The 16915-nt window shown below is 47.3% G+C and overlaps 1 protein-coding gene across 3 annotated transcripts in view; it reads right to left on the bottom strand.

Annotated features, from left to right (window-relative positions):
* USB1 (U6 snRNA biogenesis phosphodiesterase 1) overlaps positions 1 to 16915 on the bottom strand; it is a 222805-nt gene that overhangs the window by 79398 nt on the left and 126492 nt on the right. For all 3 annotated transcript variants that reach the window (XM_069217438.1, XM_069217437.1, XM_069217439.1), the window contains exon 5: positions 1064 to 1169. In XM_069217438.1, coding sequence (XP_069073539.1) covers positions 1064 to 1169 — 106 coding nt within the window. The remainder of the gene's footprint in view (positions 1 to 1063; positions 1170 to 16915) is intronic.

Raw genomic sequence — 16915 nt, forward strand, 5'->3', positions numbered from 1 at the left:
TAATAAGGGATAACTGGACCTGGTACAGAGTGTAAGTACCCCTTGGTACCCACTACAAGCCAGGCCAGCCTCCTACATTTGCCCCCCTCCCCCAAAGGTCTGCAGTACTTACTATTGTTTTCACTTTTTTCTATTGCCTTTTATGCTAATCACTGACTCCTAATAGTGTGTTTAGTTACCTCCAGTTGGGGTATTGCCTATACAGTATTTTTGGTTTGTGTTACAATAATAAAGTACCTTTATTTGTGTAATACTGTGTGGTTCCCTCATGTGTGTAAGTGATGTGTGACTACAGTGGCATTGCATAAGCTTTGCATGTCTCCTAGATAAGCCTTGGCTGCTCATTCACAACTACCTCTAGAGAGCCCTGACTTCCTAGACACTGACTACACCTCATTAATTGGGGATACCTGAACATGGTATAAGGTGATAACACCATAGGTGCTCAACAGATATCAGGCCAGCTTCCTACAAGCACCATAACACAGCCTCCACCACATAGCAAACATGCACTCATTGGTGCCAGATCACAGCCTCATTCAGCAGAGTGCATTAAAAGCCTTCATCAAAACATCACACACATTCACTGCTATCAGATCACAGCTTAATGGAGTACAGAACACACTCTGGTACAAGTACAACCTAACAGCCCACTGCAATACAGAATATACACTGATTGTTGTCAGATCATGGCCTCCCCCAGTGTTCTCAACATTACATACTCACTCCTATCAAGGTACTTTCTCTCAACGGCACACTGCACACACTCAATGGTATAATCAAGCATCCCTCTGTGCTGCACGTAAACACTGGTACTAGTACGATTTCCCTCATATCCCTCTTGGAACTAAGACACGACTTTCTCTGGGGTGAGGGGAGATGTACATTTTGTGCACAGCGTAGTCTTTTTTTTTTTAGTGATACTGATGGGTTGTTGGTGAAGTGTACAGAATCTTGTGGGGAAAATAATAAATGTGACCCCCCCCCAAAAAAAACCCGATTCATGGCCATTTCACGCCAAGAAATAAAGTATAAACCTGGACTAAAGCACAAACCAGATTACCTCATAAAAGGTTTCCAGATCAAACTCTTGCAGGACTCTGTCGACCTCCCAGACGAGGTCCTGTAGCTCGGCATAGCCTGATGAGACTTCTAACCCAAGAAAGGTCCTGAACAAGGATAAAAGAACAACTAAGTTTCAAGCAGGTCAGTGCAGACAGGGTAATAAAGCTTTAGAATAGAGGAAGAAAACAGATGATATGAGGTAAAGCAAAAAAAAAAAAAAAAAAAAAAAAAAAAAAACAATCACAGAAGATGAGAGTAATGGTCGCAGAAAAACAGAGGAAGACAATTGCTGGAAGGAAGCAGCGGGGCAAAAAGACATCAAGAGATAACGAGAGAAGCAGAAGGGTGATATGCATGTCAAAGAAAAGGACACAAAGCAGAAACCAAGAAGAAGAGGCGTAGGACAGCAAGACAAATAGATGAGAATATTAGAAATCAGTAAGAAAATTCAAGTTTCTACTGATAAACGCAGGAAATTTTATCACTCTAAATAAGATAGTCTCAGCCCGGAAAAATTTCCAAGGGGTTATCAGGTAGGTTTTCACCTTCCATCCATTACTGTTGATTTTGAAAGATCTTAGAAGCAGCTAAGACAAGTAATGTATCACATGCACTGGAAAATAAACCTAGTTTTCAGAACCATCAGTCCACTGATAATAGTGTGAGCCTCAACCACAGACAATATCTCCTGTGGCGGCTGATATAATGAGAACCGAGTACGACAGGGAACAAAAGAGATATATTTTTTTTTTTTTGAGGAGGGCATGGCTTGACAGCCAAGATGGCGAATGCATAAACCCAGACATGAGGCCTTCTCCTGAAACACATGCAATGATACACACATAGGCAACATGATGTTGGAAACATTTTGGCTGTAGTTTATTAAACATTGATTATTAGCACATAGGCCTCCCCTAGTCCTTTTCACCTTTTTAGGATTAAATTAAAACCTTGGTGATTCGTTGTGTCCTAGCCTCCGGTGGACCTGGGCTGCGAGCGTCATATTTCGTGTACCCCCTCCACCAACTGTCTTACCCTGCCAAGGCATCCCAAGGTAAGTAGTTCTGCCACCCTGCCGCGTTGGGTGTGGCCTCCTCCTTACGCATACACCGCCTTTCTCCTTGCAACTCCCCATCCTGCGACAACCTGGATTTGTTGTGACCATTTTTGTCCTCCTTTTACCCCTCCCCACCTTTTTTTTATTTATTTTTTTGGTGTAGGTGGGTGGGTTTTCTCTTTGAATTGCTGCCAGGCCGCCCTGCTGAAAGAAGGGTCCCATCTGGGGCAGCCCCCTTAATAGATCCCTCACTACCTTTTAAGTGTGAAGAGGCAACCTTTGAAACCAAACAAGGCCTAACATTGGCCCTCTGCTTCACGCCCTTTGCTGTCCGTTTGGCACTTTTGTCGTCCCCCACTTCTCTTTTCTGTCCAGCAGCCGCAAAGGGGGTGGGAGTGCCACTTCCTGCTGGCACATTTTGTTTTGTTTTTTTGCCCACCTTTCTTGTCTGGGGTGCCTTCTCCCGAGCCTTAGCAGGGTTTCCAATGGGGCCCTCTAGCCCCCTTTGGGTGCGGGCCCTCACCCTAAACCCGGCATGGGGCCTACTCCTGAAACACACGCAATGATACACACATGGGTGTTGAAAAAACTTGGGCCGCAGTTTATTAAGCATTAATTTATAGTACAAAGCCCCCCCCCCCTGCCATTCTTTATTGGGAGGGGCCATAAATCATTTGGGCCGGTCATAAATCACTTTGACATATTTTCTCCTGTCATAAATCACTCTGACATTTATGAGCCATGACACAGGGCTATAAATCATTGCTGTTGGTAGGCCCAACATAAATCACTCAGACAATTATATATGTAGCAAGACCATAAATCACTTAGCCATAAATCAAACGGTTTAGTTTTGAGTACATTAGTCGTGGCACAGGCGTTTGACCTTTCTTGTTGGGGGTACTCCTTTAAACCTTTTTAGGCTTTACTCACCGTCTTAGTGATTCGTTGTGTCCTGGCCTCTGGTGGACCTAGGCTGTAGGTGCCATGTTTCGTGTATCACCAACTGTCTTAACCTGCACCTACCATGTCATGTGTGGGCTCCTCCTACTCCTTACACTTTCACTCCCACGCCGCCTTTGGCGGCTCCCCCTAAAAACTTTGATCCCCTATTCGCAGCCTGCTAGTTTCAGTCTGCCCAGAGGTTGGACAAGAATACCTCTGTCCCTTCTGCGGACAAGTGCACCTTGTCCTCTTTGAAGTACTCCGGCCTCTGCAGGTTTATGAGGCCATGCTTGATGCTTTCCCAGACATTAGCCATGCAAAACCTTTCCACTGCCATGTCCAGCTTCTTTCTTGATTAATCCAGTGCATTCGCTGACTCAGCTCCCCTCCACTACTGCCTGGGAATGATCTCTGATCAAATTAACATTGTGCTACCAAAGAGTCTGGCTGCTTGCATCAGATCCCCCCTAATGCACACCAGGATCTCCCTCCTGCCCATTTGCCCCAGATCGTTGCCCCCAGGTGTATGAATAAAATGTCTGGCTTATGGGGCTGGTTTGCTTGAAGCTTCTCCAGTGTAGAACATAGTTGCTCCCACGTTATCCCTGGCTGCCTAAACCACTCGATATCTGTCTGTCTGCTGTGGGCATAGGTCCTTCCTGGGTCCCTTACAGTTCCACCACGTCTGGGTTCTTTTCACAAATGAGTGGCCAACCACCCATGCTGTCCTGCGCTTCATACCTGTTGGTGATGCAAGCGCAGTAATGTCAGCCACTTGCCCCCCAGTTGTTTCCCCATACCCCTTTTGCAGAGCCCGGGTTCTTATTGGTTTCTTGGGCGTGTGTGTGCATGTGGGAGGAGGGGGAGGTGTGGTGGGTGTTGACACCTGATGTAGCTCCTAAATGTATTGGAGTACCACCTACCCACCGCGTTAATGCCTGCGACCGACACTCCATAGTGGGCTGCAGAATTTGCCGCCCCTATGTGGAATGAGTGTGTGCCAAAGCTGTCAGCTGACAACCCTGCTTTAGACAGTGCCTTCTTCAGCAATGCCTTAAACTGGAAGATGCCCAAGCTGTCTCCGTTTTTGTGCAGAAGCAGTATGCCGTTTTGTAGGAGGCTGGCCTGGCTTGTAGTGGGTACCAAAGGGTACTTATACTCTGTACCAGGTCCAGTTATCCCTTATTAGTGTAGAAAAGGTGTTTCTAGCACCTTAGGCTGATAGAAAGTAGCTATAGCAGAGCAGCTTAGGCTGAACTAGGAGACATGCAAAGCTCCTACTATACCACTGGTGTCATATGCACAATATCATAAGAAAACACAATACAGAGATATACTAAAAATAAAGGGACTTTATTTTTATGACAATATGCCAAAAGTATCTCAGTGAGTACCCTCAGTATGAGGATGCCAAATATACACAAGATATATGTACACAATACCAAAAATATGCAGTAATGGCAAAAGGAAGTAATGCAAGCAGTGTTAAGTTACAATAGGTTGCAATAGGAGCACATAGGTATAGGGGCACCACAAACCATATACTCCAAAAGTGGAATGCGAACCATGAACGGACCCCAAACCTATGTGAGCTTGTAGAGGGTCGCTGGGACTGTAAGAAAACAGTGAGGGTTAGAAAAATAGCCCACCCCAAGACCCTGAAAGGTAGGTGTAACGTGCACCTACAACCCCCAGAGAGCACAGAAGTCGTGATAGGGGGATTCTGCAAGGAAGACCAACACCAGCAATGCAACAACAGTGGATTTCCGGACCTGAGTACCTGTAAGACAAGGGGACCAAGTCCAAGAGTCACGACAGTGTCGAGAGTGGGCAGATGCCCAGGAAATGCCAGCTGAGGGTGCAAGGAAGCTGCCACCGGATGGAAGAAGCTTTGTGTTCTGCAAGAACGAAGAGGACTAGGAACTTCCCCTTTGGAGGATGGATGTCCCACGTCGTGAAGAAGCTTGCAGAGGTATTCTCATGCAGAAAGACCGCAAACAAGCCTTGCTGGATGCAAGGGTCGCGGTTAGGGTTTTTGGATGCTGCTGTGGCCCAGGAGGGACCAGCATGTCGCCACTTGGGTGAGGAGACAAAGGGGGCGCCCAGCAAGTCAGGGAGCCCTCACAGAAGCACCGCATCAGGCACTTAGAAGAGGAGTGAACTGGAGTCCACCCGAAGTCAGAAAAGGGAGTCCCACGACGCCGGAGGACAACTCGGAAGGTTGTGCACTGCAGGTTAGAGTGTCAGGGACCCAGGCTTGGCTGTGCACAAAGGAAATCCTGGAAGAGTGCACAGGAGCCGGAGCAGCTGCAAATCACACGGTACCCAGCAATGCAGTCTAGCGTGGGGAGGCAAGGACTTACCTCCACCAAACTTGGACTGAAGAGTCACTGGACTGTGGGAGTCACTTGGACAGAGTTGCTGAGTTCCAGGGACCACGCTCGTCGTGCTGAGAGGGGACCCAGAGGACCGGTGATGCAGTCTTTTCTTGCCTGCGGTTGCAGGGGGAAGATTCCGTCGACCCACGGGAGATTTCTTCAGAGCTCCTGGTGCAGAAAGGAGGCAGGCTACCCCCAGAGCATGCACCACCAGGAAACAGTCGAGAAAGCCGACAGGATGAAGCGATACAAGGTTGAAGTAGTCGTCTTTGCTACTTTGCTGCGGTTTTGCAGGCGTCCTGAGCAGTCAGTGGTCGATCCTTTGACAGAAGGTGAAGAGGGAGATGCAGAGGAATTCTGGTGAGCTCTTGCATTCGGTATCTGAAGAATTCCCCAAAGAATTCCCCAAAGAATTCCCCTAAATAGCCAGAAAAGGAGGTTTGGCTACCTAGGAAGGAGGATAGGCAAGTAAGAAAGGTAAGAGCCTATCAGAAGGAGTCTCTGACGTCACCTGCTGGCCCTGGCTACTCAGAGCAGTCCAGTGTGCCAGCACACCTCTGAATCCAAGATGACAGAGGTCTGGGGCACGCTGGAGGAGCTCTGGGCACCTCCCCTGGGAGGTGCAGGTCAGGGGAGTGGTCACTCCCCTTTCCTTAGTCCAGTGTCGCGCCAGAGCAGGGCTGGGGGATCCCTGAACCGGTGTAGACTGGCTTATGCAGAGATGGGCACCATCTGTGCTCATCAAAGCATTTCCAGAGGCTGGGGGAGGCTACTCCTCCCCAGCCTTCACATCTATTTCCAAAGGGAGAGGGTGTCACACCCTCTCTAAGAGGAAATCCTTTGTTCTGCCTTCCTGGGCCAGGGCTGCCTGGACACCAGGAGGTCAGAAACCTGTCTGAGGGGTTGGCAGCAGCTGCAGTGGAGACCCCGGAAAGGCAGTTTGGCAGTACCCGGGTTCTGTGCTAGAGACCCCGGGGGATCATGGAATTGTCTTCCCAATGCCAGAATGGCATTGGGGTGACAATTCCATGATCTTAGACATGTTACATGGCCATGTTCGGAGTTACCACTGTGACGCTATACATAGGTAGTGACCTATGTATAGTGCACGCGTGAAATGGTGTCCCCGCACTCACAAAGTCCGGGGAATTTGCCCTGAACGATGTGGGGGCACCTTTGCTAGTGCCAGGGTGCCCACACACTAAGTAACTTTGCACCCAACCTTCACCAGGTGAAGGTTAGACATATAGGTAACTTATAAGTTACTTAAGTGCACTGGTAAATGGCGGTGAGATAACGTGGACGTTATTTCACTCAGGCTGCAGTGGCAGGCCTGTGTAAGAATTGTCAGAGCTCCCTATGGGTGGCAAAGGAAATGCTGCAGCCCATAGGGATCTCCTGGAACCCCAATACCCTGGGTACCTCAGTACCATATACTAGGGATTTATAAGGGTGTTCCAGTATGCCAATGTGAATTGGTGAAATTGGTCACTAGCCTGTTAGTGACAATTTAGAAAGCAGAGAGAGCATAACCACTGAGGTTCTGATTAGCAGAGCCTCAGTGAGACAGTTAGTCATCACACAGGGAACACATACAGGGCACACTTATGAGCACTGGGGCCCTGGCTGGCAGGGTCCCTGTGACACATACACTAAAACAACATATATACAGTGAAATATGGGGGTAACATGCCAGGCAAGGTGGTACTTTCCTACACGTTTCCTACTGGTCTCTTCAGTGAGCATCTCTTGACATTGCATACCGGGCATAAATTGTGATTGTCCAGGCACCTCAGCTCCACCTTGGCTCCCTTACCCAGCTGGTCCATTCTGGATCTCCTCAACAGCATTTGCATCTACCCCATGCATATCTGCACATCCTAACTTTGCAGGCATGCCTCGGATTCCCCCCATCTTCGAAGGAGCCACCAGCTCGCTTATTCTAAATGCCCCAAAGAATGCCAGCATGAAAGCTCCTTTGAACAGCGTGTTCTCAAAACTATCTGCACACAACGCATCCAGTGCCCTCATCAGCAGCTTCAGTGTGTGGAATTCGATATGGCACCTTGCATCCTGGGTAGGCCCCTCCAGCCTCCCCCACCGCCACCCTTTCATGGCTGCCGTTACATAGTGTGAGCTGGTGGCGTCCCTTCCCATTACTATTCTGCTAAAATGCGCCACCGCTGTTCGATGTGCTTGCGCCCATGACTGACTTCTTCTGGTTGAACACCCACTGTATGAAACCCTCTGATGCCCTGCTTGTAGCCTCATGATTGTCAAACAATCTCAGCCCTGTTACCTTCTGGAATGTCTGTGTGTATGTTGCATATGTTTGGCTGTCTTAGGGGCTAAAGTGTGCTCTATTAAGTGGGACAGATTGCTTCTACCAAACCTCACACGTCACTCGGGATTGGTGTCATCCCCTGCTCTGCTTCCGCTACCAGTCTCTTGAATTTCTCCATCTGGAAGCGAGAGTGTGCATCTGCTTTAGCATTACTTACTTTGGGGACATGCATCGCCCTGATGTCTAGGTTGTTTGCTAGCTGCAGCTTAACCAAGTGTCTAAGCAGTTTCAATACTTGTGGGCACTGGGCTACCCCTTTGTTAACAGCTTGCACCACCGCCTGATTATCTGACCAGAGAGTTATCTTCAAGTTCATGAGCTGATCTGGTCATATTGTTAGGGCTATCCCTAGGGGGAACAGTTCCAGTAGTGTGATGTTTCTGGTGAGGCCTGCCCTAGCCCACTCTCGGGGCCATTCCTTGGCGCACCACCTGTTCTTTAGTATTGACAGTCATCCGCCAATGGCACTCCTAGCTCTGCTGCTAGGGTTTGGAAAGCCCTTAGCAGTTCGCCACATTCCAGCCTATCTGGCATGTCTACAAACAGGAAATCATCTAAGTAGTGCAGCTTACTGCCTCCTGGTAGTCACTTATGCAGTGTCCACTCTAGGAAGGTGCTAAAACGTTCAAAATAGGCACATGAAGTAGAGCAACCCATGGGCAGTGCCTTGTCAATAAGTGTCCCTTAAAACTTAAAACCCAGTAGGTGATAGCTCTCTTGATGGACCCGAGTAGTCTTAAAGCAGATTCAATGTCTGTTTTCACCATCAAGGCCTGTCGCCCTATTTAGGGCACCATGTTAAATCCGTCGTCAACTGATGCATACCCCACCGTGAAATCCTACGGGGCTATTCTGTCGTTCACTGATCTGCCTTCTGGATATGAAAGGTGGTTGATTAATTTGAACCGGCCCTGTTCTTTCTTGGTACTACGCCTAGGGATGATATGATCAGGCCCGAAGAACCGCCGCCTTTTAACGGTCCTTCCACCCTCCCCATATCCTTTTCCTTGTTGATTTTCTTCCTGACTACCTCTGGGTACAAGATGCAGATAGGAGGTTTCTTGGAGCCGTTCTGGGGTCCCTTCCTTTGGATGGGATTCTAAATCCTTGTTCAAAGCCTTCACACAGTAATTTGGCATCTACTTGGTTCTCGTATTCGTTGGCTACTTGCCTCAGCCTGTATGTAGTTGTACTGGACCTAGCCAACTCCACTTCTTCCCCTAGCAAAGCTTTGCATTCACTAGGGCTACCTCTTTTTCTCTTTGTCCCTCTTGTGGCTTGCTACCTTGCCTTTCTTGTATTCCGCTGCTGGGCTTCCGCCCCAGCATATTGAGCATATGTGCCTGAATTTGTACGCTGCTCCCCAGGTACATTTGTCCTTGTTCTACTTATAACAAATCGACAATGCGCCTTTTCCTGACTGTGTTCCCTTCCAGCTTGTGTAGTGTGGCTGCTTGTAATAGGGCTTATGCTTCTCATGTTTCCTCTTCTCATAGCTCCCACGAAGGGGCTGTTCAATCTTCCCCGCCCCGTTCCTGGCCTTCCTCGCCATCATCATCTTGTGCACATACCCTGCCACGTCTTCCTCGTCCCACTCCATTTCTGGGTGAGCTTGCATCTTTAGCCTGAAACCTTTATCATAATCCAACCATGCATCCCCAACGAACTGCCTTGTGTATAACCAAAGATATAATCAAAGATATAACCAAAGATGTAGGAAGCTGGCCTGGTGTGTTGTGGACACCTATAGTGTTGGCAACTTATGCCAGGTCTAGGCAAACCCTATTAGTGAATGTAGGCAGTGTCTAAGAAGCCACGGCTCACTAGAGGTAGCTGTGGACGAGCAGCCAAGACTTATAGAGGAGACACACAAAGCTTATGCAATACCACAATAGTCACACAGCAACTTATCACACATGAAGGGTTCCACACAGTGTAACAAAAATAAACGTACTTTAGATTACTTATACGCAGTCCCCCAAATGGAGGTAAGTACACTATATATATATATATATATATATATATATATATATGGAAAATGTCACTTACCCAGTGTACATCTGTTCGTGGCATGAGACGCTGCAGATTCACATGCTGTGCACATCCCGCCATCTAGTGTTGGGCTCGGAGTGTTACAAGTTTTTCTTCAACAAAGTCTTTTCGAGTCACGAGATCGAGGGACTCCCCCCTTTTTGGCTCCATTGCGCATGGGCGTCTACTCCATCTTAGATTGTTGTCCCCACAGAGGGTGAGGTAGGAGTTGTGTATATAGTAATAGTGCCCATGCAATGGAGTAAATATGTATGTACATAATGTGGTTAAAAGTGATATATTTACAAATTTTCAAATGTTCAAGACCAATTTTTCTCAACTTAAAACGGCTACAGGGTCCCGGGGAGGTGGGAGGGCACATGTGAATCTGCAGCGTCTCATGCCACAAACAGATGTACACTGGGTAAGTGACATTTTTCGTTCGATGGCATGTGTAGCTGCAGATACACATGCTGTGCATAGACTAGTAAGCAGTTATCTCCCCAAAAGCGGTGGTTCAGCCTGTAGCAGTTGAAGTTGTTTGAAATAAAGTCCGTAATACTGCTTGTCCTACTGTGGCTTGCTGTGTTGTTAACACATCCAAGCAGTAATGCTTGGTAAATGTATGAGGTGTAGACCATGTGGCTGCCTTACAGATTTCAGTCATTGGTATGTTTCCTAGAAAGGCCATGGTAGCACCTTTCTTTCTAGTTGAGTGTGCCTTTGGTGTAATAGGCAGTTCTCTTTTTGCTTTTATATAACAGGTTTGAATACATTTAACTATCCATCTGGCAATGCCTTGTTTGGATATTGGATTCCCTGTATGAGGTTTTTGGAAAGCAACAAACAATTGTTTTGTTTTGAGAATTTGTTTTGTTCTATCAATGTAGTACATTAGTGCCCTCTTGATGTCTAATGTATGTAATGCTCTCTCAGCTACAGAATCTGGTTCTGGAAAGAACACTGGGAGTTCCACTGTTTGATTTAAGTGGAACGGTGATATGACCTTAGGTAAGAATTTAGGATTTGTTCATAGAACTACTTTATGCTTGTGTATTTGAATAAAGGGTTCTTGTATGGTAAAGGCTTGTATTTCACTTACTCTTCTGAGAGATGTGATAGCTATTAGAAATGCTACTTTCCATGTTAAGTATTGTATCTCACATGAGTGCATGGGTTCAAAAGGTGGACCCATGAGTCGTGTTAATACAATGTTGAGGTTCCACGAAGGAATTGGTGGTGTTCTTGGTGGGATAATTCTTTTCAGACCCTCAATAAAAGCTTTTATGACTGGTATTCTGAATAATGAAGTTGAGTGCGTAATTTGCAGATAAGCTGAAATTGCAGTGAGATGTATTTTAATGGATGAAAAAGCTAATTTTTACTTTTGCAAGTGTAGTAGGTAGCTTACGATGTTTTTAGCAGATGCGTGTAATGGTTGAATTTGATTATTATGGCAGTAATAAACAAATCTTTTCCACTTATTTGCGTAGAAATGTCTTGTGGTTGGTTTTCTAGCTTGTTTTATGACCTCCATACATTTGTGTGTAAGGTCTAGGTGTCCGAATTCTAAGATTTCAGGAGCCAAATTGCTAGATTCAGCGATGCTGGATTCGGGTGTCTGATCTGTTGTTTGTGTTGAGTTAACGGATCTGGTCTGTTTGGCAGTTTGATAGGAGGCACTACTGAGAGGTCTAGTAGTGTTGTGTACCAAGGTTGTCGTGCCCAAGTTGGTGCTATTAGTATGAGTTTGTTTTGACTCAATTTGTTTACTAGATATGGAAGGAGTGGGAGAGGGGGAAAAGCGTATGCAAATATCCCTGACCAACTCATCCATAACACATTGCCTTGAGAGTGAGCCTGTGGGTACCTGGATGCGAAGTTTTGGCATTTTGCGTTTTCTTTTGTTGCAAAAAGATCTATTTGCGGTGTTCCCCATCTTTGGAATTAAGTCTTTAGTATTTGGGGATGAATTTCCCATTCGTGGATCTGTTGGTGATCCCGAGAGAGATTGTCGGCTAACTGGTTTTGAATTCCTGGTATGAACTGCGCTATTAGACGAATGTGGTTGTGAATCGCCCAATGCCATATTTTTTGTGCTAAGAGAGACAACTGTGTCGAGTGTGTCACTCCTTGTTTGTTCAGCTAATACATTGTTGTCATGTTGTCTGTTCTGACAAGAATGTGTTTGTGGGTTATTATAGGTTGAAATGCTTTCAACACTAGAAATACTGCTAGTAGTTCTAAGTGATTTATATGATGCTGTCTCTGCTGAGTGTCCCATTGTCCTTGGATGCTGTGTTGGTTGAGGTGTGCTCCCCACCCTATCAAGGAAGCACCCGTTGTGATTACGTATTGAGGCACTGGGTCTTGAAAAGGACGCCCTCTGTTTAAGTTTATAGTGTTCCACCATTGAAGCGAGGTGTATGTTTGGCGGTCTATCAACACTAGATCTTGAAGTTGACCCTGTGCTTGTGACCATTGTGATGCTAGGCACTGTTGTAAGGGCCGCATGTGTAATCTTGCGTTTCGGACAATGGCTATGCATGAGGACATCATGCCTAGTAGCTTCATCACTAATTTTACCTGGAACTTTTGTTTTGGGTGCATGGCTTGTATTACGTTTTGGAATGCCTGTACCCTTTGTGGACTTGGAGTGGCAATCCCTTTTGTTTTGTTGATTGTTTCTCCTAAGTACTGTTGTATTTGACACGGCTGTAGGTGTGATTTGTTGTAGTTGAGTGAGAAACCTAGCCTGTGAAGGGTTTCTATGACATACTTTGTGTGTTGTGAACACCGTTCTAGCGTATTGGTTTTGATTAACCAATCGTCTAGGTACGGGAACACATGCATTTGCTGCCTTCTGATATGGGCTGCCACTACGGCCGGGCATTTTGTAAAAACTCTTGGCGCTGTTGTTATTCCGAATGGCAACACTTTGAACTGGTAATGTACCCCTTGGATTACAAACCACCATTACAAAAGTACTTTCTGTGGGAAGGATGTATAGGTATATGGAAATACGCATCCTTGAGGTCTAGTGTTGTCATGTAGTCTTGTTGTTTGAGCAATGGGATCACGTCTTGCAGTGTCACCATGTGAAAGTGATCTGATTTGATGTAGAAGTTTAATGTTCTGAGATCTAGGATAGGTCTTAGAGTTTTGTCTTTTTTGGGTATGAGAAAGTACAGGGAGTAAACTCCTGTTCCTTTCTGAGGAATTGGTACTAGCTCTATTGGATCTTTTTGCAACAACGCTTGGACCTCCAGTTGTAATAGATCCATGTGTTGTTTGGACATGTTGTGCGTTTTCGGTGGGACATTTGGAGGGAATTGTAGAAATTCTATGCAATAACCATGTTGGATAATGGCTAGGACCCACATGTCTGTTGTTATTTCTTGCCAGTTTTTGTAAAAATTGGTTAGTCTCCCCCCCACTGGTGTTATGTGTTGGGGATTTGTGACGCTGAAGTCACTGTTTATTTTGCTGTGTTTTGGGACTCTGGAACTTCCCTCTATTTTTTGGGAATTGTCCCCCTCTGTATTGTCCCCGAAAAATTCCCCTCTGATATTGACTCTGGTAAGTGGGTCTTGTTTGTGAGGTTGAGGGTTCTGTTCTCTGTCCCCGAAACCCCCCTCTAAACTGTGATTTACGAAATGTGCCTCTGCTCTGTGGGGAGTAGAGTGCGCACATGGCTATGGCCGTATCTGTGTCCTTTTTAAGTTTTTCGACAGCAGTGTCCACCTCCGGCCCAAACAACTGTTGTCCGTTAAAAGGCATACTCAGCACCACTTGTTGAATTTCCGGCTTGAATCCTGAGGTGCGTAGCCATGCATGTCTCCGTATGGTGACTGCTGTATTAACAGTCCTAGCAGTTGTGTCAGCTGCATCCATTGCTGACCGTATCTGATTGTTAGAGATACTCTGGCCTTCTTCCACCACTTGTTGTGCCCTCTTTTGGAACTCTTTGGGTAGGTGTTCTATGAAATGTTGCATTTCGTCCCAATGAGCCCTATCATATCTAGCCAGCAAGGCCTGTGAGTTGGCAATGCGCCATTGGTTGGCTGCCTGTGCCGCGACCCTTTACCCAGCTGCGTCGAACTTGCGACTTTCCTTGTCTGGTAGTGGTGCATCTCCTGAGGTGTGTGAGTTCGCTCTTTTGCGAGCTGCCCCTACTACCACTGAGTCTGGTGTTAATTGCTGCGTTATGTACACAGGGTCTGTTGGTGGCGGTTTGCACTTTTTCTCCACCCTTGGAGTAATGGCCCTGCCTTTCACAGGCTCCTGAAACACTTGTTTTGAGTGTTTCAGCATTCCCGGTAACATAGGGAGACTCTGGTACTGGCTATGTGCGGACGACAGTGTATTAAACAGAAAGTCATCTTCTACTGGTTCTGCGTGCAGGGTGACATTGTGAAACGCAGCTGCTCTTGACACCACCTGTGTGTAGGCAGTACTGTCCTCAGTTGGTAACGGTCTCGCTGGATAACAGTCGGGACTGTTATCTGACACAGGCGCATCATAAAGATCCCATGCGTCAGGATCATCCTGACTCATTCCTGTATGAGTTGGAGACTGCATCATTGGTGGAGTGGCTACCAGTGATGGTTGTGGTGAGCGTTGTGGGGATGGTGGCGGAGTTATTTCTTTTGCCACCTTTGCTTGTGGTTGCTTGTCTTTCTCTTGGAAGGCAAGTTTCCTTTTAAATCGGATTGGAGGGAGAGTACTGATTTTTCCTGTGTCCTTCTGAATGTGGAGCCTCCTTTGAGTGTAATCTGGCCCCCCTGCCTCTAGCTCCTGTCCGAATCTGTGTCCTTGCATCTGTGAGGACAGGCCCTGTTCCTCGGTGTAGGAACTTGGTTTTGGTTCCAAGGCCGGATGTTTCGGTATGGAAACCTTTTCGACCGTCTTTTTCGGCTCAGAAGACACTTTTTTGCCTTTCGGTGTACCGATCTCTCAGTGCACCGATCTCTCGGTGCCAACTCATTTCGGTGCCGCCCTCTCGGTGTCGAGATTGCTCTGACCCGGTGTCTTCGAGTCGAGTCTGTTCTGTGCCGGTATCTCGGCCGGAGTCGGATGACTTCGACACATGTGTGCCCTTTTTCGGTGCCGATGGTCGGTCACCTAATTTTCGGGTTAAGCCATGGCCTGTTGGCAGTGGCGTCCCCTGGGCTTTAGTGAATTTCCCGTGAGTTTTGGGCAGTGACGTCTTACTCATGGTTCTCAGCGTCTGTTCGGGATCGACCTCGTCCGAGTCCGAATCCGCGATGGAGAAGGTTTCTTCTTCTTCCAAGTGTTGTTGTCCTGCCGACGCCATTTGTAGTCTTCTTGCTCTTCGGTCTCTTAGCGTTTTCCTCGACTGAAACGATGGAGAGGCCCCACAGGTATCCTCTTTGTGTTCGGGAGACAAACACAAATTACAGACCAGATGCTAATCTGTGTAAGGATATTTGTTGTGACATTCGGGGCAGAAGCGGAATGGGGTCCGTTCCATTAGCCTTGAAGACGCACAAGGTCGGGCCGACCATGCCCCACCGGGGAATCGAAAACCCCGAAGGGCCACCGGAGCTGTTCAAAATTCGGTGTCGATCTGTTGTAACTAACCCGATACCGAACGCAAACAATACAGTCGAATTTTCCGAGATTTAACTAACTTTCCGAACCGAAACACGGAGCGAAGAGGAACACGTCCGAACCCGATGGCGGAAAGAAAACAATCTAAGATGGAGTCGACGCCCATGCGCAATGGAGCCGAAAGGGGAGGAGTCCCTCGATCTAGTGACTCGAAAAGACTTCTTCGAAGAAAAACAACTTGTAACACTCCGAGCTCAACACTAGATGGCGGGATGTGCACAGCATATGTATCTGAAGCTACACATGCCATCGAACATATATTTATATATATATATACACACACACATACATACATACACACAGTAACAATTACGAACTGGCAGAAGAAACAACAAGCACTGGCAAGAATTAGTGAAAAATAGTTAGGGCCCTAGGGGAGGACCAAACCATACACTAAAATAGTGGAATGCAAAGTGAAGTCCCCCACCCAATGATATGGAGTAGTTAGAGGGGAGCTGGAAGAACTAGGGACCCCAAGAGGTGAGTACCTGAATGACCCCCAGGAGAGCAGAGGTAAATATCTGGTCTTCCCAAGCACTAACAAAAGGACTTGGAAAATGGATTGTGCAAGAAAAGGACCAGACCAGAGGAAACCAAAGGTGGATTCTGGAAGAAGAGGACCTGAAAAGGAAGGGGACAGAGTCCTATCCACGATGGAGTGTCCAGTTGGGGCAGGAACCACTACCCATCTTTCTATGGATGAAGATCCAGGTCGATGGGGGAAGAAGACGACCAGCTGTGGTGTCCAGGAGCTACAGAGCAGTCCTTGAAGCAGTGCAGATGGAGTCCTACCTAGTTTGTCAGATTGCAGATGGTCAGTGGTTTAGGCGAACCACCAACAAGCCTTGGCAAATGCAAAAAGAAACAACAGAAGAGTTGCAAGGCTGAAGCGATCCAGCAAATTCACGGGGACTCGACCCTTGGAGGGGAGTCTGAGCTAACCCTCAGCAGTCGGGACAGCCAGCAGAAGCAGTCACAGCCCCCACAGGCCACCCTCTGGCAGTAGGCACACTAAGTTGCAGTGAGGCTAAAACAGCACACCTGGAAAGGAGTTCCACATCGTTGGAGCAGACTGTACTTGGCAGGATGAAGTGCTGGAGGCCGGGGTTACTCGGAGCCTGAAGATCACTTGGAGCAGGAGACAACATGCCTTGGTTGCTGAAAGAGTTGCGGTGCACAGGTGTACTGCAAGGAAAGGCAAGGGCACACCGTCTCAAGAGTTGGGCAGAGAGGACGCAGGGGACCACTCCAGAGCACCACCTGTGATGCAGGATCCACGCAGTTCCAGAGGACTGCAGATCCACGAAGCTTGACATCGTTGTGGTAGGTGCCTGCAGATGCAGGGGAGTGACTACTTTACTCCAAGGGAGATTCCTTCTGGATTCCTAGTGCAGCTGAAGTCTTGCCGACCTCAGAGGAACCACAGCCGGGGAAATGTTGCAGTTGCTGGAAGGAGCTGGA

The sequence above is a fragment of the Pleurodeles waltl genome, chromosome 12 (genome assembly GCF_031143425.1).
Source record: "Pleurodeles waltl isolate 20211129_DDA chromosome 12, aPleWal1.hap1.20221129, whole genome shotgun sequence".
NCBI classification, from domain to species: Eukaryota; Metazoa; Chordata; class Amphibia; order Caudata; family Salamandridae; genus Pleurodeles; species Pleurodeles waltl.